The sequence below is a fragment of the Euprymna scolopes genome, chromosome 7 (genome assembly GCF_053919585.1).
Source record: "Euprymna scolopes isolate OS-2025 chromosome 7, ASM5391958v1, whole genome shotgun sequence".
In the NCBI taxonomy this organism is placed as follows: Eukaryota; Metazoa; Mollusca; class Cephalopoda; order Sepiida; family Sepiolidae; genus Euprymna; species Euprymna scolopes.
In genome coordinates this window covers 148,296,893-148,319,182 of record NC_136488.1, presented here as the reverse complement: position 1 = coordinate 148,319,182, position 22,290 = coordinate 148,296,893, and the positions used below count along the sequence as shown (strand labels likewise).

Genomic DNA, 22,290 nt, shown 5'->3' with positions numbered 1-22,290 from the left:
TTTTTAAATAACAAAGCAAACTTACCTCCATAAGTATCTTTTTTTTTTTTATTTGTTTTGTTTTCGATTATTGTTATGTTATTGATAGAAAGATTTTTTAAATGATTAAAAGATCCTTCTACTCAATTTGTTTGCAAGCTAACGCAGAAATAAATCCTGGCATGTAATCCACACATTGAGAACGATGAGCACATGGAAAGAAGAGGAAAAAAAAAAAAAAGGCCGAGCAGGGAAATCCGCCCCGAATGCTCCTGCTGACATAGAAGTGGTAGTAGGAATAGTACAGGAAACGCAGAGAGGGGGACGAGAAAAGAAAGAAAAGAAAAAAGAGATTAAGATCACAATAGAGAAGTGGGAGGTGTCACAAAGGAGAGACAAGGAAAGGGGAGTATTACGAGACAGGTTAGACGTAAGCAGAGAGAGAGAGAGAGAGAGAGAGAGAGAGAGAGAGAGTAAACAAATTTCAGTCACAACAAAAATAACAGAACTATAAAAACGAGGAGGTTATTGAAGCTATTTACATTAATAGGGTTCTCAGGCGTTACCCGGGTTAAGGGAAAAAGGGATAATATCACATGCAACAGGGTGAAGAAATTAAAGTAACTTTATTTTCAAAGCGGTGACGGATTTTGCTGTGGCTTTCTTTCCTTAACTCGGGCAACACCTGATACCCCTGTTAACTTAAATAGCTTCAATACCCCCTCCCCCCCAAAAAAAAACTTGGCCAGGGATTTTTATCAGGGGTTTCCAAAATCAACAAAGATTAGATCAGAGGTCCCTGTTGACTTTGCGGTTGGAGTTTAGTTTTGTGCAGTCCTAGGAGGTCCATCTTCCCAGGCTTTGCCTTCTCTCTTTGAGAAGGGGCTAGTTTATTCATAATCGCCTGAGGCACCCTTAACGGGGAATGCCGACGGGACTGCTTAGGCACTTTTTGTAGGTCAAAGTGCCCCTCCTCTGGGCTGACTTCTCAATCCCACTTTCCAACCCTAGTCTAAGTTCTTGCAGTGGGGTAGAACTAAGCACTCCTGAGTTTTTCTTTCTTTTTTTTTTTTTTTTAGATCAGCAAACGTTAAGCACGAAAGAACAAAATGAAATGATCAAGTTAAATAAGTTAACCAAATTATAGATTAAAATTAAAAAAAGAAATTTTTTAAGTTACTTATTTAATTTTATTTTTATTTATTTGTTTGTATATGGCGGTAGTGTGGTGGAAGTGGTGGTAGAAGAAGAAGAAGAAGAAGAAGAAGAAGAAGAAGAAACTATAACGAGACAGAGGAGGGGGGCGAGGGCGAACTGACTGACTTAAAAAAATTTTGAATGTTATCTCGACTGACTGACAAGATCCACATTCCCAGGCTTTGCTTTTTCACCCTTTGAAAGGGAGGTTGGTTTATAGCCTGAGGCGCTCCTACCGTCGTACGCAGACGGAGGCTCTGCCCATGCATTTTTTTGATAGGTCAGAGTGCTTTTCCTTTGGGACGCCGACTTCTCAAATCCCACTTTCTCGACCTTGTACCACATCGCCGTAGGAGGGAGGTAAATAAACTGATTGACAAAGTGACTCTTCTTCGCGACTGGAAATTCCTTTTTTTTTTTTTTTTTTTTTTTTTTGTTGACTAATGAGAACAAACTTACAAAAAATGACAGATGACTTGTTTGTTCTGAAACACCAAAAAATCCGACAGAAAAGGAAACAAAGCATGTTAAACAATAAAATAACAACGAAACAAGTTTAAGAAATATAACGTGTGAACAATGTTTTTTCTTGTTTTTTTTTTCTTTTCTTACTTTTCTGAATTTTTGAGATGACGATTGATTGTTCGTATTATTTGGATTCCTCGAACTACTGTTCTCATCTTGAGTGTTATTCTGACAACGTTTTTGGTGGATGCAAATCTTCGACCTTTTTCAGGTGTATCCGAACTCGGGAATCTGTACGAAATTTCGAACGGAACATGCTAAATAAAGAAATCCGCTCGAAATTTCGTACAGATTCCTGAGTTTAACATGATACAGCTGAAGAAGGTCGGAGGTTACATCGACCGAAACATTGTGAAAACAACACTCAAGATAAGAACACTAACAGTAGTCCGAAGAATCTACACGAAAAGTTTCGGTGCAAGTCTATAAATGGTCCACAAGTAATCTTTTTTACTATAAAAATCTGAAAAAAATATTTATAATGTACGTACTTGTCACTGCATGAAGATGTCATATTCCAAAAATCACGTAAATCGATCAAGTAGTATTTTTTTTATTTAAGAAAATCAAATATTATGAGACATTTTATCGAAGAAAAACTTCACGCCATCTTGTTTTTGAATGATACACTGCTAGCGACATCTATTGGGAATGTTTGGAATATAAGATCAGCAAGGGGCAAACAATCGACTTTCCACACTATAGAAAAAAAACTTGGAAAATTAAGACATTTATCAGTTTTTGAGGATGTTGAAAACGGAAATAACGTTTAAAATTCCAGCAAACGAGTACTTTCCAAGATATGAAGAATTTTACGTAAATTGAGCACCCACACGTTGACGCTCCTCCAACAAAAATTCGGCAAATGTGTATTTCAGCGGCGTAAATTTAAGTTTTACACTAGTGGTGGCCATGAAGTGGGTGATCATTATACGTTAAATTATTATAGAAAAGTGATCCCCAACTTTCTTTAAACCATCATTTCTTCATATCTTGGAAACTACTCGTTTGCTGGAATTTTAAACTTTATTTTCGTTTTCAACATCCTCAAAAACTGATAAATGTCTTAATTTTCCAAAAAAATTTTCTATAGCGTGGAAAGTCGATTGTCTGCCCCTTGCTGATGTTATATTCCAAACATTCCCAATAGGTGTCGCTAGCAGTGTATCATTCAAAAATAAGATGGCGTGAAGTTTTTCTTCGATAAAATGTCTCATAATATTTGATTTTCTTAAATAAAAAAAAATACTACTTGATCGATTTACGTAATTTTTGGAATATGACATCTTCATGCAGTGACAAGTACGTACATTATAAAGATTTTTTTTTCAGATTTTTATAGTAAAAAAGATTACTTGTGGACCATTTATAGACTTGCACCAAAGTTTCTCCTAGTTTTATGAAAAACTTTTCTTAACTTAATTTTAAAGGGTTTAATTAAGAAACCATCAGTGCGGATGAATTGTATAACCATACAATTACGTGTTGGTTGGCTACCTGTACAGGCGATATCTATAGCAATATTGCACGTCATCAGCGAATAGTAGTTTCTATTTACTTTGTCTCCCCACGAGGGCAGAGGGAAGGTCATTTTTTAATATATTAAACAAAAATTAAAAATTGTCTCAGTCGTGAAGGATTTCTCCAAGAACAAAAAATTGGAGCGTAGCATCAGAACAGATACTACACTTTGACCCGGAGGCACCGTTGGAAGATGTGACGTAAGGTCAGAAGGTGAGGATTGAAAAGTTTGCGCCTAAGAGGCAGAGAGTGCTCTGCCAGAGCACTCTGGCCTACAAAAATAAAAATGCCATAGAAAATTCGTCGGCATTCCCCAGTAGGGGCGCCTTAGGTGATTGTATTATCCTTTCTCAAAGTGCTTGATGGTAAAGAAGCCTGGAAGGGTTGATCTAGAACTGTACAGAATCCTAACATCTAAGGCCGACAGATAACAACCCCACTCTCTAGTCCTAAGATCTAGACTATCGGACTGATGACGTACGTATCCTCGACTAGATATGAAAAAAAAAAAAAAAAATCACCACGCGTAAGGTCAGTTGATTCCCGGCTGGACCGACGAAGGAGTAGTGTCCTAATCAGTGCGCTCTCGCTCGCTCGCTCTCTCTCTCTCTCTCTCTCTCTCTCTCTCTCTCTCTCTCTCTCTCTCTCTCTCTCTCTAATCTGTTTGATTATTTTTATTTTGTGCCTTGCCTCGGTCTGTGAATGTTCAATTTGTAATACATCTAAAGTGATTACGCGAGAGAAAGGTCAGTTTACACACACAAACGCAGTCAATGAATATAAGAAAGGTGGGGGGATTTCTTTTACCATTACTAAAGTTTTTGTTTTTTTCCAGTGCGCAACTCATATGTTGTCAAAGCCTCAAGAGAAGAAGAAACGGACATCCTGTTAGTTGAAGAGCCGAAATCAGCGAGGAAAACTAGCACGCGATCTTTTACTAGAGATACCCACGGACACAAGGCTGGGAGTGGCACGATACAGCATTGGAACTACTTAACAAGTTAAATAAACAAACACTCGTGACCCACACTTAAAAACAAAATTCTACACCTTCCTGTTCTCACGATTACCTACCTACAGCTGTGTAGTACTGAAAATGAAAAATTTGGAATAAATTGAAAAATTTCCGACATTATTTGGCAAGGAATCTTGGCTTTTTATAGGCCTTTCATGCAAACTTTTTAGTTTTTCAATCTATGTGCAAAATAGCAAAAGTTAATGACTGCCTATAAACATTACTTTGCTAAGGACATTTTCTCTGAGATGAGCCATTTATTGAAAATTCATGAATTAAGAAAAAAAACTTTAATTTTTGCATTCGTTGTCGAACAATAAATTTCTCATAATTTTTTTAATTTACAGAATTTAATTCCTAATTTTCACACACACACACACACACACACACACACACACACACACACACACACACACACACACACACACACACACATATATATATATAATTCCTAAACGATCACCCATTCTAGTTTCATTTTTTTTTTTTTTTTTTTTTTTTTAGATTTATTCAAATTTGGGCCAGTTTTTTGGGTTTTTTTCTGACTTCTTTTGCTAATTTCACTAAACTTAACTGGTACTTTGATGACATCCTTGAGAAGGTTTCATTACTTTCTCCCAATTTCATCCCTGAAGTCATTGATGATTCTGGCCTTCATGTTTCAGCCAGATATATAATTGTGAAGCAAGGGTTACGCAATCTCACCCACACCTGACCTGAGCCAGCACTGTCTGATTCCAGTGGCAAGAAAAAAATTTAGGGTAATTGGAAACAATGTTGAGATAAGTAGAGAGCGCATACAGCACCTGGTATTCCTAAACGGTCACCCGTTCTAGTACTGATCAGGTTCAACATCACTTAATATTAGTGATTCAACAGGAACCGGTGTGTCAACATGCTAGGGCAGTAGTACTCTAAACAAAGAAGTCATTGGGAATGCATTATCTTCAAATCGACAGTGAAACATTCGAAGATATCTGCATTTGGGGCTCCTGGCATGAATACCAAGTAGCACTGTTTGTCATTTTTTAAAATAATTTTAGAGTTTTGGATTTCTTCAAAGATGATGCGAAACTAGGTATTCTTTGACAGAAAGTAGAAGGTAACTTTATTACAACATATAAAATTCATGGTTACCGAACGTGACAGACAGACACACACACACACACAAACACACACACACACACACACACACACACACACATACACACACACACACACACACACACACTTTTTTGTGGTACAAAAGTTAATAATAGCTTTGAGCAAGATATCCGGAGACATGCCGAGCTGGTAAACAAATAATTCATTAAAGGGAAAGCGACAATTCGTTAATAAAAACGATTTAAGAGTAATTTTATATATTTTTAAATTAGTGATTATAAAAAAAGAACCTAAAATAAACCTCGAGACGTCTTTCAATATATCGGTTGAAAGAGGTTTATTTTAGGTTCTTTTTTTTTTATAATCGCTAATTTATAAATATACTAGCATTTCGGCCCGGCGTTGCCCGGGTGTTTGGATGTGTCTGTTGAACAAAAAAAGAAAAGAAAAAAATGTGGAAGTAGGAAGGCAGGCTCGAACCCGTACCGCAAAGGAGGAAAAGAACGGGGTAAAACCTAACGTTTATGCTGTTACGATTATAGCCAAACCAGAAGCAACATTTTTTTTTTTAATTAAGGCTAGACAATCTAAAGGAGAGGATAACTTTAAAAAATATCGGCGAAAAAAGTGACCCCCCCCCTGTAGAAAAGTGCCTAGTTGAAGAGGAAGATATTAATGTTTTTAGCCAATTTTTCGATATTTGTCGTATGAAAGGTCGAAATTTAAAACATTACTGATCTTGGTAAAATCCGTCGCCTCTATTGAAAGTTTAAGGCAGACATGCAAACAGACATACATACATTTATATATTGGTAACTAAAAATATTCGACCTAAACTGATGAAAAAGCTTGCCCTATCTCTGAATACCCTTTATGTAAAATTTCAAATATTTAGACCAGAAATTGTCTGAGTAATTTGGAAGAGACCGCAGAAGTCAATTTTTTTAAACTTTGACCCCTATTATGACCCCTTAAAATTTATTGTTTTGGGCTCAAATCAAGTTATTAAGTTAGATCCATGTCCAAGGCCAATTTCAAGTGCGTAGACCCCAAATTGTCGGAGGAGTTTGGTAGAGTTCTCAAAAGTCAAATCGTTGAACTTTGACTCATTAATCGCCAAATATCTGGCCAAAAACCGATCACATCGATTTTCCCAAATTTCAGTAACCTGTATATCAAATTTCGACTCTGTAGAATAAAAATTGACAGAGTTATTGCGTAAGGAAATGTACACAGACACGTCCACCTTTATAGATATATATATATATAAATTTACTCTTAAATCGTTTTTATTAACGAATTGTCGCTTTCCTCTTTATGGATTATTTGTTTCCCAGCTCGGCATGTCTCTGGATATCTTGTTCAAAGATATATATATATATATATATATATATATATATATATATATATATATATATATATATATATATATATATATATATGTGTGTGTGTGTGTTATCTAAGTAATCAAAATCTATAATTCATAAAACCCATTATGTCTGTCTCTATTTTTTTCAGTGCATCTCCTTTGAGACGGAAGGTTGCAGAGCAGCACGGGGCTGATCAAATGATTGCATTTGTTGTGGACTTTTCTTTTATGGGTTTTTATACTATTTTTTATCCGTCTGATGATAGCTCAAACAGTAACAACTAAGGCTGGATCACTAAATGTTTTGGTTTCAATTCTAGCTGATGGCCCCAAATCATATATATATATATATATATATATATATATATATATTACTTTTAAAATAGCTATTATATAAATGGGGTGCAATATAATTATCAATAGAAAATTGGCTCTATAAATAATAAATACAAAATCTATATAAACTAAGATATATTTAAGTGTATTTTACGACTGGGTAATGTCAGGTGCATTACTATAAAGCCATTATTCTCTCATGTACGAGGGGCGTGCAATAAGTAATGTCCCTGACCCACTTCCAGGTGTCTGATCTAGCTGAAATTTTGCATGCGCAATGATTTATATCTCTACGGGTTATGTGGCAAATTACAGCTCTAAACTAATTGTGGTTTCTGTTTTACAGGTGTTTGAACTGAGTCAGGTGTGAAATGGAGCCTGTTGAATGTCAAGCAGTGATCTGGTTTTTGTATTTGAAAGGACGCACATCACAGGAGACTTTTGATGAAATGAAAGAACCTTATGGTGATAATGCCCCATCATATGACCTTGTAAAACGCTGGCATTGTGAATTCAAACATGGCCGGAAGTCTGTTGAAACAGCTCCCGGACCTGGTCGCCCCCCCCCCTTCTGCCATTGATGAGGCATCTGTCCGTCAAGTTGAGGCTGCCATTTTGGAAGATCGGCGCATTACTATTCGCCAAATAGCCCAAGATGTCAAGATTAGTACAGGGTCTGTGGAAACTATCATTCATGACCATTTGCATATGCATAAGGAGTCTGCCAGATGGATTCCCAGGTTGCTCACACCATTCCAGAAGCGAACGCGTCAAGTGCTTGAGGATGAATTTGGAGATGTGCCAAAGAGATGAGTCAAAGTTTTTCAAAAGACTGATTACACAGGATGAAACCTGGGTCCATCACTATGATCCAGAGACCAAAGCCCAGTCAATGCAGTGGAAGCACTTGAACTCACCACCTCCAAAGAAGGCAAGGGTGCAGCCCATCGCTGGCTAGGTCATGCTCACAGTCTTCTGGGACCAGGACGGAGTAGTGATGACAGATTTCCTGGCAAAGGGTACCACAATTACAGGAGCCTATCATGCTTCACTTTTGAGGAAATTACGGAAAGCTGTCATTGCTACACAACTCCCAACTTAGACTCCTCTCTTTAGTTCTGGTCCTTAATCGTTTCAGTGGCAATAAACCTTGTTTGGAGGCGAATAAAGAAACAATGTAAAAGAAAGAGGTGTAGATATAACATGTAATAGCGAACAAGACTAGTGAGAGTAGATGTACAAGCCATTAAGTTAGATTGTGTGACTGGAAACATATATATATTTGGAATTTATGCCAGTGAACTCGGAGATTATCCCGAAATGTCTCTCTCTCTCCTATATATATATATATATATATATATATATATATATATATATATATGTATATGTATATATATATGTATATATAATTTTAGTCATTCAATGAATTTAAAAATTTATGACATGAAATGTTTGAATTTCAAATCAAAAGATTTTTATTATTCTATGTAAGCAAAGAATACATTTGAAATATAACTCCTTATCCTAATGGATTTCGATCCATACCATCTCTTCAGAGGAGAAAATATTAGCAAATAGTTAAAATCCGAAGTGAATGTCTTTGATAGCAGTGTGGTATCAAAGACATTCACTTCAGATTTTACTATACAATTTGGATGTGAATTTTATATCCTTTTCATTAACTTCCCTTACTTTGTGACATTTAAATACTTAAACAATTTTTAATTGGGATTTTCCATGTCTCACTGACTTTAGCAAATAAGGTGTAAACCATTATAACTATTTGCTAATATTTTCTCCTCTGAAGAGATGGTATAGATCGAAATCCTATAGGATAAGGAGTTATATTTCAAATGTATTCTTTGCTTACATAGAATAATAAAAAATCTTTTGATTTGAAAGTCAAATATTTCACGTAGACACATACACACATACACACGTATATACACAGAAATACATGCAGGAGCACACATATATATATACCCACCTACATATACACACACGCATATATCCACCCAACCATATAAAAAAATACACACACATACACACACACGTACTCACACACACCAACCCACTAACACACCACACACATATTGGTTAAAGTTTTCTTTGTCTTTTCCAATCCAAACACACATGCATACATGTACTTAGTCACCCAAACATAAGTACACGCACACACACAAATAAAATGGAAAATAGGTAACAGATGACACACGCACACACATATTTTATATATATCTGAAGAGAGCTGAGCAAGGCTTGAAATGCGTTATAAAAATATTTTAAAATAAACACGTTATAAAAATATTTAAAATAAAAAATGATAAAAGGCAGAATTGTTGATGGCTACACTCTTTTAAATTTACATTTTTTTTTTCTCTCGTTGGAACTACACAACCATCACTTATATATATATATATATATATATATATATATATATATATATATATATATATCAGACAAAATGTGACCCATTGAGTCAACCATTGAACTAGAGTTAAATTGTTTAACTCAGGAAATAGTGAGTTTACAAAGCCAGTTAAATATAAAAGAATACAATGATCCATAATTAGTTTCTTTTCGCTAAATTCCACCCTCCTCTCTCTCTACAACTACAAATTAAATTAAATTAAATAATATTACTACTTGTGATGATATTTCCTTTTTGTTTATAATGAACAAGTCCAATCTTTTTATTATATACTTCTATTCTCTTCGGGGACAGAGAGAGAGAGAGAGAGAGGGGGGAGGGAGAGAGAGAGGGGTAGGTATAGAATAATAAGGGTTGTCGAATAATATATAGGTGTAACACAGTGTATGTGAATGTGCGAAAATATCAGCAACAGCGAAGGATAGTTGGCTTGTGAAGAGATTAATTAGCAGCAGCAGTAGCCGAAAAAACGCTCATATGCAAATTAGGAAGTTTGAAAAGAGAAGAAAAACAAAAAAAGGGGAAAAATGCACCATGTGGTAGAGAGAAGCAAAGTGCGACGTCGAAGGAAATGGACGTATAAAGTCGAGGACGAGAATGGGATGGCTGTTACAGGCATGCGGTCAGAGGAAGGGAGGAAGGAAAAACGCGTGTCAAGTTAAAATAGACAGGTGGCAGCGATAGATATCGAAAGTAACGCTGATAAAAACTTTTTGTAAAAAAAAGACAAAACGTCGACTCAGATTTTATTTATTTGCTTCATGTGTTTGTCCTTTTGCGACGGCAGGTTACACAGGGAGTGAGGGTGAAAGTGATAGATAAGAAATTATTAAGCGATGGTTTTGATTCACTTCATAAGTTTGTAAATTAAGGTTAATTAGAACAGTTAAAATGGAAGTTTAGAGTTTGTCTTGTTGGGAACTAAAACAAAGACAGACCCCAACGCTTGGCTATACTGGCCCTCTACATACAACATCCGGTTCCGTTGAATGACACCGTATTTCTGTTTCTATGTTTTAGAAATTTTAAAAACACATTAACTAAGATGCGAGACAGATTATATAGAAGAGATTTTTAACCTTTTGTTGTTGTTGTTGTTGTTGTTTTTTACAAAAAATAAAAAAAGAAAATAAAGCGAAAATGCGTGACATTTGTATGTTGAGAGAAAAAAAAAAAATGGAAGCGGTAATGGGCAAACCCGGAAAAAAAATACAAAGTAAAATAAAAAATACAAAGAAAAGAGCGAAAAGAAGTCTTCGTGCCCTTGCTGCATGCGTGCCCGCGTAACATGCGACGGCAACTTGAAACCACATGTAAAGGATATACGGAAAAGGGAGGAGGAGGAAGAGGAGGAGGAAGAGAAGGAAAGAGTCTTCAACAAGAAAACGTACTCTCTTTCTCCCTCTCTCTCTCTCTCTCTCTCTCTCACACACACACATACACACACACACATTGTTTCAGACAGTTACAAGTAAAACCACTTGCAACATGAAGCATTTTTATATTGGGCACCAGGATGCAAAAACCCAGCGTCATTTTTTTTCTTTTAATACAGTTTAAATGAAAGCTTTTCTATGATAGCAACAGAAGCAGTAGTAGTAGTAGTAGTAGTAGTAGTAGTAGTAGTAGTTTGGTTTCTTGTTTTGACCTATCAACCCTGTAGTAAAAAGTAAAAATAAAAAAATAATCTCTATATTAATACTGTAGTACCTTTAACGTATGTATGACGTGTGTCATGGTTTCCAGACTATAAATTATTCGATCGGGAGATCCTATTTATTAAATTTCTTAGTATCTGATCTGTCTAAAGATGTTATAATGATATCGTGAGATTTCTGTTCGCCGCAGGCGTCCATACAATGGACAGACTCCTTTAAGGATATTGGAGATGAACCGTAATAACCAGATATGTAGCGAGCCTGTCATTGTTCTATCGTTATTTCCATGGCAGGTGCTCGTCTGAGCCCCATTCTCTGGTCCCCCCTCGCCAATCTTTTTCAAAAAACACCCGACTAGCTGAAACCACTGTCAATAATTTTCCCCACTCCTTATCTGTGCCTAAATCAAAACGTAGATACCATGAACAACGCTTCTTTCTTAGAACTGCACGCCTGTGGAACTCTGTTCCGCTTACCTGTTTCCCTCCCAACTTCTAACCTGGATGTCTTCAAGTCCACCACAAACAAATTCCTGATGAACCGCCCCCCTAAGTAATGACACCTCACAATTTCTCCAATACTATTGCTACACTATCCCTTTGATTACTGTACACACAATAACCCTTATCCCTGAGTGGCCAGTGAGCCTTGATAAGTGGTGAACCCCATGTAAATATATATATATATATATATATATATATATATATATATATATATATATATATATATATATATATATTCTAACACTACATAATAAAAGGGCTACAATAATATCACGAGGTCTTCATTCTCGTTGAACGTCCACACAATATATTACATATGAAAGATGCCGCTGTGGAATTTTCACAAGTCCCGCTAGTAAAAAAAAAAAAAAAATTAAATAAATCTATCTATCTATATATCTATAAAAGTGAACGTGTCTGTCTGTCTGTGTACATTTCCCTACGCAATAACTCTGTAAATTTTTAGTCTACAGATTCAAAATTTGATATACAGGTTACTGAGATTTGGAAAAATCTATGTGATCGCTTTCCGGCCAGAAATTTGGCTGTTAAGGGGGTCAAAGTTCAACGATTTGACCTTTGAGAATTCTACCAAACTCCACTGACAATTTTGGGTCTAAACACTTGAAATTTTAGATATAGGTTCCTTGGACATGGATCTAACTTAATAACTTGATTTGAGTCCAAAACATTAAATGTTAAGGGGTCATAACAGAGGTCAAATTTAAAACAATGGACCGCTTTTTTCTTTTTCTTTTTTTTTTTTTTTTTTTTTGCTCAACATACACCTCCAAACACCCGGGCAACGCCTTGCTGAAATGCTAGTAAATAAATAAAAACGAAATTCCTATTAGTACTATTCAACAATTAGTTGAACACAAAAATGGCTAGAAAGATTCATACTTTTCTCAACGATTATAGTTGAATACAATAGATATAATGAGTAGTAGTAGTAGTAGTAGTAGTAGTAGTAGTAGCAGTAGTAGTAGAAGATTAAAAATTGTGTATTTCAGCTAGTGTAATATAATTGTTATTTTCCGCGGACCCAAGATAAATTCGGTGAAAGTAGAGAGTAGTCTGGTGAATTCGGGAAGTCAGACGAGTTAAGAACGCGTGAACGGAATGGGAGTAAGTGTGAATCACATGAGTGACGCCATCGAAAATAATGAGAAAAGCCATCATAAGTTAATGAGAAAATGGCTAGAAAGCGAACCGAGTAAACGTACGAAAATAAACTCTTCAAAAGAACCCGTTCGAATGAAACCCTTTATTTCCTTCACAAGGAGTAGCATGTATATAATCACGTAGTCACAAGGAGTACAGCATAACCACGTTGACACACCGGTTCTCATTAGATCACCGAAGTTAAGCAACGTTGAGCCTGGTCAGTATCAGATGGATGACCAATTTGGGAATTCCAGTTGCTGTATGCAGGAGGATGTCGACAACTTCTGTGCAAAAGTTTCAAACACATAACGTCGTCATCTAACGGGGATATACTTGCGACTGGGGACCGCTTGTGAATTTCATACTCTCATGGAACTTCCTCCTTTGGAGGAAGATCGTTAACCCGCATAGGGTTAGTGCCGTTTCCGTTTTCCGTCTGTGAAAATAACACTCAAGATGAGAACAGTAGTCCAAATAATCTAAATAATACGAATGAAGACTTTTTTATCGCCTGAAAATTACCCTGAAATCAGCATCATTTCTAGGCAAGAAAAGGCCCTTATCTAACTCAAGCCAGTTCCACAAGTTCAAACGACGACCACGACGACAATTCAGATACGGCGTTTGGGAGAAAATCGATGGCACTGTTGGTGGCTTAATGTTCCTACTTATTCTTTTCTATAAAGGAGAAACAGGTTTGTCACTCGGCGTCAGGTGGACACAGAATAACAGGAAACTACGTCGAAGTACATTATTTATTACCATAAATCGACAAATGCAAATGAAGACAATAACATTACATAACAGAACAAATACATGACGATACAAATGTTTATAAACTCACCCACAGTGTAGCATCTGTATCGTTGATGGGATATATATTACTTCTACACTGGGTTTGTGTTCATCGCTATCATGTAAGGTAAGATGATTTTCTCAATTCCGTGGTTTGACTGGTAAGATTAGGGCCTATTCCCCTCACATGGATTTTGACCCACTGTGGAAGGGGGAGGGAGAAATGCGCTTTCACATCCGCTGTTTGGTCTCTCTGTTGCTAAGGGGATGTAACTCAATGGTGTACTCCGTAACCGGTGTTGTTTTCTCTTATTTCCCTATAGCATCACTTCAGGATTATGTTATATATATTATGGAACAGTTAGTTTCCGAGCCATAGGTTACTTAAACAAATACTGACGAACGTTTTTTTCTTGTTAAATTGTTATTGTAAACATCTAACACGTAAAATGTGTGTGATTGTGGACTGTTATTTCTACATATGGATAAAAAGAAAACTATCCACGTGACAGGATCGCAGGTAAAATAAGCCTGGGCCTGGTGTTGCCACATACAGTAACAGACCATGAAACCATAGCATCAAATAAATATAAAAGCTGTGCGGTTAAGACAAAAGATTTGGATGTCATGATGGGCAGGCAGGGTAGTCAGCATGGAGGAAACAGTCGGCAACTTACGAATGTTGGTCATTTTTATTACAGGTAATATAACAGACCAAATGCCAGCGACAAAAAAGAATTTGTTTTCGCCTGGCTTCGTGCATCTGCACGTCGATGACAGCCAATCAAAACCCACTGATGCTGGGTTAGCAACAGCAGCAGCCATATGCTAATGACCAAGCCGTCTGCACGATATGTAAAGATCAAAGGGACACACACGTGTTCAAAGAAGTAGGTATTCGAGCCGTGTTCGAGACGTAGAGGATTCGAGATGTGTTTGAGACACAAGAGGACAGAAGTAGATATGCTGCACACGTGGTCCGAGAGCGACAGAAAAAGATGTGTCCTTGAACATGACCGGACAAAGACAGACTACCCATGTTCGACACGATAGAGTCTTGTTAAGCACATTGCAGTCTGAGAAGACTTTTGAACAAGAGATGACGTTATTCTAGAAAGTACCTGTAAATAAATGTATGCTGCTTCAACTGAAAAAAAGAAAAAAAGATTAGTCGAGTTCTTTCCTTGTCTATGTTTCTTTACGGCTGCTTGCATACACGTCCTGGATATGACCTTAAACTATATCCAATGGTGAAATCCCAGTTTGTGGGCTTTGGGAATGTGGAACCACCTCTTAATTACTATTGCTCCCAGGTCCACTCCGACCCAGAATGGTAGCACCTGTTAGGGTTCCAACTATGGGTTAAATAGAAACCGATTTGAAAAAAAAAAAAAAAATTCTATTTAAAAAAAAATTTCTTCAAAATTACAAGATTCGGCATTAAATAATCTGAAAACGGGTGATATGCCGTAAAACAAAAACAACCAACCAACCAACAGCCTGCATATAATGTGTGGGTCCCGAGTGTTGAAATGTAGCGACTACGTTACATTTCAACACTTGAACATCAGCGTTCAAACTCCGCCAATCAGAGCAAAGATCACATTTTTAGAATTCGAAATCAAACAAGTATAAGAGCACGTATATTTTACACCCGTGTTACTGGACGTTTTAGCCTCTCTGGTGATGACTCCTCCTGCAACCGATGTTCAGTCTATTATTTCTTTTATTTTTGTTCATTTATTTGTGATCGTGTTTGCATTGGATGACCGCGTGAGAATCAAAGAGGTATTTTTCATAAAGCTTGATTTTGTGATTGTGGAAATGCTCAAGACAATCTTTCTCCAAGATTTTTTATTTTCAAAACAGTTTTTTTTTGTTTTTTTTTTGTTTGTTTTTAAATAGGCATAGCCACTTATCAATCCCCAGAGATCACTCGAGGATAAGGGTTAAGAGTGAACAGTAGTCAATTGGACAATATAGTAATCGTTAGTAATGGAAATTCGGTAAATTTGTTAACTTAAGTGAACGGCTCATTAAGAACTTGTTTACGTTGGACTTGAAGACAACCATATTGTAGTCAGCTGGAAAGCAGGAAAACGGAAGACAATTCCACGGGCGTGCAGTTATGTTACGTTAAATTTATATAATCCTAACAGCCAATCAAACTTAGGGTTAGTGGCAAAATTATTTTTAGTTCACTGCCTAAAAAACCTACAATGGCGCTGAAATGATGGATCATTTTCTTTAACTTTATATACGAAACTGATCTCCCACTTTAAATTCTAAATTAATAAAATAACCGCATAAAGAAAGCAGAATCTCATTTTTAAGCGTGGTAATGAGGGCTGCAAAGGTTATTAACTTGCATAATTTAGTCTTTTCTTTTGTTTTAAGTAAAGAAAATAGGAAGCGACGATGGCTAATTGGTTAACAACGCTGATTGACAACCTGTGCGTACCAATTTCGAATTCAGTTCGTTCCACAGAAGCACTTTCACTTAAGATGTTGGCAACCTTCACGTGGTCCCTCCTGTAAGTACCCGATGTCTTTATAGAAATAATTCTAACTAGAAAGATATCAGGTGAAACGAATGCCAACAATAGAATCATTTAATTCATACGAAATGAAGTAAAGGAAATAAAATAACGTTATGCCTCCGTCCAGTCTCAAGAGACAATGGATATCCCCTGTAGGCGTAGCTGTGCATTCAATTTTGAGACAAGGGTTGCGCATTCTCCAACCACACCTCTCCTGAACCGGCACTGCATGAGTCTGGTGGCAAAGAAAGGCCCAAGACTTACGGGAAACAATGCCGAGATAAGTGGAGAGCATTTACAGTACATGAAATTCCCAAATGGTCACCCATTTTAGTACTGACCAGGTTCAATGTTGCTTAACTTTGGTAATCTGACGGGAACCGGTGTGTCAACGTGGTTATGCCGTAGTAATAGGCCATACGAAAACAACAAAAAAGCAAATTAACCGAAACGAAATTGCTCCAGTCAAATGAGTTCAAAAGTCACCCTCCCAATTAAAAAAAAAATATCTTGTAGTCTAGTGTTTAATCTTTAAAATAAGTTGTTGTTTTTTATTATATAAAAGAAGAAAAAGATTTTACAGTGAGGTTGGGGTATCTATGTATACTTTAGTCCAATTTAGGACCACTAATCAACTTTATCCAAAATGTTGGTGAAAACTAAGCAAAATACGCGAGATATTTCAACGGCCCCTATGCTACAATTAAGCCTTGTTCGTTTGTCTACAGAGTCAGAAAGGCAAGTGTGTAACATATATAAAGCACTGACATAAACTACAAACATCATAAGCTTGTTTAACCGAACACTATTTTTTCAGCTTCTAAGTAATCGTTATTATTGACCCCATAAGAAGAGAAACAAAAACAAGCGTCAAAAAGCAAATGAAATTTAAAATTTAGATTTTTTTTCAATAAAATTATTTCGTTACTTACGCTGTTTTAACTGGACATTCGGCAGTTTGTTTAAAGTTTCCAAGTTTTCATTGTCATTATTATTTTAAAAAAATTATTTTGTAGTTTATTATTCTGTCCGAGTCTCAATGTTCTGTCCGAATTAACAACTTATAATGTTCTTGTGCCTGAAAACATACTGATCAAAAAATGGCTACATATAGACAAAACAAAACACAAAGCAGAAAGAGGATTTCTTTTAATTTCCATTTCGACACGTCCGACCAATCCCTGAAGCCAGTTCCTATTCATTTTGTAGAGGGAAAGACGGTATCAAAAGAAAACACAACAAAGTCTATTCATAAAAAAAAATAATATATATAAGCAACTGTTAAGTAGGGACTGCCAAACGATTGTGAAAAATAGACCGCGTGTTTCCGTGATGTCAGATTTGTGTTAACTATACGAACTATGGAAAAGCAGAAGCGACTTAATGATTTTTTAAAACCTTTGTTTATCTTCTTCAAACTGCAATTAATAATTAATCTTTGTTATAATTTTGTTAGGTTTTAAGATTTACACAGTTTAACCATTAATAATATTATAAACATTTGTATATTAAATATGAAATACGGTTTTACTGAATGTTCATTTGGTTACCTACAGGGTTCCATATTTTGTTCGGTAAAAAGTGACAACAAAATATGAGGGGAACCTACAAAAATGTTCAATATTTGTGTAATAATATTTTCAAATTGGTTTTAATCTGGCGATAAAATAGCTGACACGAGTTATGTTTATATTGAAACTTAATATTTAAAAAAAAAGTTTAAACACAATTAATTAAAAATCTATGTTATCACGGAACATTTTGAAATATGGAATTTTAATCGTTTTAATCTTTTAAAAATTAATTAATTTTTATGAAGTTTCCTTTTCTTGGCAATTCAACTGCTTATAGTATATATTAATTCGAAAAAAACGCTATTAAAAAAAAAAAACAATAATATTAAGTTTATGTCAATTTTTTAATTGCAACTTCAATGTAAATTTTTGTTCAATATGTGTATTTAAATTTTTAAAAAATAAATGTTTTTTACTTATTTCATAATAAATAGAAATTTCGATAGATTTAAATATACTTTGTTCGAATTTCGAAAAAATAAATATGGGGGAAGGGAACACGCACTAAAAAAAATATTTCCCCTCGTATATTTTACGAAAACTACATTTTGTATGTAATTTCATTCTAAAATGGATAAGTATCGAAAATTTCACGAAAATCAGACCATTAGTTGATTTTTGCTAGATTTATTAAACAAGGGTATGTTTTCACGTTCGGAATGTCTACTACATGGGAACGTTATTTTAAAGCGCCATTTATGTAAACACGATTTTCGTCTCGCAATGTCATTATTTTCGTTCGATAATTTTTTTTTTTTTTTTGAATATTACTGATTATTTTGCCCTTTTTCTTTTAAATGGTACAAAAGATATACTCATAATATTAATTTATAATAAAGTTACAGCGTGTTACATATAGGGCGGGGTAATTCTGTGGTGAATTTTGTCAGTCCCTATTGATAAGACAGCGAAAATTAAAGAGTTTGTGAAGAATGAAAAGTTTGTGCTAGATTAGAAATCGATGTACGAGATGAAACGAGCGAGCGTAATAAACTACACATTTTCTTTATTCGTTCGGCTTACTCTTTATTCTTCTTTCTTTTTTACTTCTTTTATTGTCAAGATGAGATCCGGATGAATGCTAAAACGTTAATGGTTCTGATCGTCTAACCTCTTTCTTTTTTCTTTCTTTCTTTCTTTCTTTCTTTCTCCGGTCGGTTCAATACGCTTCTCTTCAGCACTTACTAAACCTACAAACTTTTAACATAAAGGTGTTAAAGGCAAAAAATTTTCAGCCAATGGAAAATATTTCCAAACCTCAAAAGTAACACCTATACGAGAATGTAGTGATTCAGTGTGAATTTCTACATGCCTATAAAAAAACAATATTTTGATGAACATACAACGAAACCTGAACAGAATGAAGGTTTCAAACTGTCCAAAACCATTTTTCTAAGAGAAAGCTGTTTTGCTTGTAAGGAGAAATTGAGTGCATATGCTTGTTTCGGTCGTGTGCTTTCACGTATGTGTAAATGAGATAAGAATCGTATATGTGTATATTAACATGCCTGTTTTATTAGTGAGAGAGTGTAAGCATACATTGTGTATGTGATTTCAGTGAGCGCAGTCTGTGCGCATACATTACTTGGCATACAAAAGTTCGTTCGTGTCTCTCATTGTGTTTACCAAAGCCCCCCACCTCCCAAGGCAAGATATTGTTGTCGGTGAAAAAAACAGGGGAAAGAAATTCAAGTTGAAAGAAACAGCTTACTAGGGGAAAAAATGTAAGAAATTTTGAAAGATAATGAAAGAATGTATATTTTCTGGAAACAGACACGAGGACGTGACCTCGGTTGCTGGCATAATAAAGTAGCATATGAAGCCTTTATTTCTAAACCTATCATAGTCGAAGTGATAGGGGAATACCAGACTTTATATATATATATATATATATATATATATATATATATATATATATATATATATATATATATATATATATATATATATATAGGAGAGAGAGAGAGATTTCGGGATAATCTCCGAGTTCACTGGCATAAATTCCAAATATATATATATGTTTCCAGTCACACAATCTAACTTAATGGCTTGTACATCTACTCTCACTAGTCTTGTTCGCTATTACATGTTATATCTACGCCTCTTTGCTGTCTTCTGTGTCATTTTCTTTTACATTGTTTCTTTATTCGCCTCCAAACAAGGTTTATTGCCACTGAAACGATTAAGGACCAGAACTAAAGAGAGGAGTTTAAGTTGGGAGTTGTTATAGAAGTTATAAGGGAATACCGGACTTTACCTTTATATATATATATATATATATATATATATATATATATATATATATATATATATATATATATATATATATATATATAGAGAGAGAGAGAGAGAGAGAGAGAGAATAAATGACAAAAAGTTATATTCCAAAATTCATGATGTTGACCATCTTATAATTTATTCCTTTGATTCAGTTGACTTATAAAATTCTTGACAGTATCTGTTTCGTAGCGCAAAATCAATCAATTAATTATTATATATTACGAAGCAGATACTGTCAAGAATTGTATAAGCGAACTGAATTAAAGGAATAAATTATAAGATGAGCAACATCATGAATTTTAGAATATAACTTTTTGTCATTCATTCTCTATATTGCTCTGTAATTACATTGAGCTTCTTATATAAGGATTGATATATAATAAGAAAATATATTTCTACAGAAATATATATATATATATATATATATATATATATATATATATATATATATATATATATATATATATATATATATATTGGAAATATGAAAGATTCATTGCTCTTCATTTCAATCCCGGGCAACGTCGAATCTTCTTGCTAGTATTTAACTAAAAAAAAAAAAGATGAAGATTTTATCCCTCTTTATCTAGAGTTAGCAGTTAGGAGTATAAATAAATACCTTGATTTAATCTGTCTCACCACAATGGATATAGGTAATCTGAGAATGGGTATGTATGTAAAAAATTAAAAAAAAACTAATTATGAGTACGTAATATTTAGTACATTGTACTAACTGTTTCTTTCGATTTTCAAAACCATTACGTTTCAGATACATCATCAAAAGAAAAAAGAATTTCAAGGCAACTAAAGACAATGCAAAATAAAGTGTTCGCAAGGAATGAGTTCAAAAATAGTCTGAGAACATTCTAGTGTAATAGAGCGCGGACGTGCGTATAGCTGCTGTGTGCAAATGACCGAGCAGGGTTCGAGATGACGTCACGGCAAGAAAGAAGAACGTTTGCGCAGCTACTCCTTAGGCCTTGTAATGGTTGGTATATTTACATGATTGAAATAATACAAGGAAGTTGGCCAACTACGCGGATGAAAGTATACAATATCAACATCAATGTAGATGAAGTATGCAAATAAGCGAAGCAAGGCCAGGGTAGCTAAGGCGCCAGTCCGCCCAATGGCAAGTGAGCCCCTAATGAACCTCTTTATATATATATATATATATATATATATATATATATATATATATATATATATATATATATATATTTAAATTAAAAAGAAATGCTTTCGGTATATTCGATAACCTTCTGGAATGTGAACTGAAGTCGTTATTTAACCCTAACCGCGATAGATTTCTTCCATTCTGTATTTCCATTCATTTTAAATTAACGAAAATATATATGATGACTGCCACAGAACAAAGTATACAGTAGACCGCAGGTTTTTACATCAGAGTTACCTTCTCCTAGATGCATGTCTTAATGGAGACTGGAGATGCACCTCTCCCAGTTAATTAATGCGCCCCCAGATATTAACCTAGAAATTTATACGACTCGGCGCTGTACATACAGTACCGAGCCTTCCCAAATGGTCACCCATCTGGTACTAGCCAGGCTCAACATTGCTTTATAGCGGTGATCTGGTGAGAACGATGTGTCAATGTGATTGTGCTGTATACATGAAACTTAATATACAGGGTATTCGAACCCATGCAAAACTTAGACATGTTTGTTTCAAGGTTAAAAATTAAAGCATAAAACGTTTCGTTTCAGTTTCTTTCAGTTTTTTTTTTTTTTTTAATTTTTACTTCAGTTTTTAAAATGAATTTAACGTTACGTTTAATACCGGGCAACGCCGCGTAAATCTGCTAGTAACGAATAAATATCAGTTCTTGCAACGGGTTCGTTTATTTGCCATTAATGTAAATGTCAGGTTTTATATTTCCGTAGGACGCAACCGATGCCATTCGTTCAGGGGAATACGAGCGTGTGAAGAAACTGGTCTTAATTAAAACATTTACTGAAGATATGAAGGTATTCAATGTAAAGTTGTTATTTAAAAGGGGCCACCCAATTAAGAGTAGAATAAAAAGTAGGGTATGTTTTATTATAGACAACAACCCGAAAAAGTGGCAAAGAAACAACTATATAGCGTCAAGTTGCTAAGTTGAGACGAGAACGAGACCAGGATGGCTAAAACAAAAACGTCCTCTTTAATGACTTGATAATCGCCCAAAACTCGAAAACGAAACAAAACACTAACAGAAAGCCACCCAATGAATGTCACGGTGACAGTTAGTTTGTGGATTTCTATCACTATTTTGTTTCATTTTCGAATTTTC

At 35.1% G+C, this 22,290-nt stretch overlaps 1 protein-coding gene across 9 annotated transcripts in view; it reads right to left on the bottom strand.

The window, feature by feature from the left end:
* LOC145280045 (uncharacterized) overlaps window positions 1-22,290 on the bottom strand; it is a 434,510-nt gene that overhangs the window by 257,877 nt on the left and 154,343 nt on the right. The window contains exon 1 of one of the 9 annotated variants that reach the window (XM_080131718.1): window positions 17,073-17,324. The exons of 6 other annotated variants lie outside the window; for them this stretch is intronic. Coding sequence is in view for 1 of the 3 variants with exons in the window: in XM_080131716.1 (XP_079987842.1) it covers window positions 26-31 (6 nt within the window). In the remaining 2 variants the exon portion in view is untranslated. Of the gene's footprint in view, window positions 1-25; window positions 285-17,072; window positions 17,325-22,290 lie in introns of those variants that run through there. 2 more of the 9 variants (XM_080131719.1, XM_080131716.1) reach the window with 2 other exon arrangements.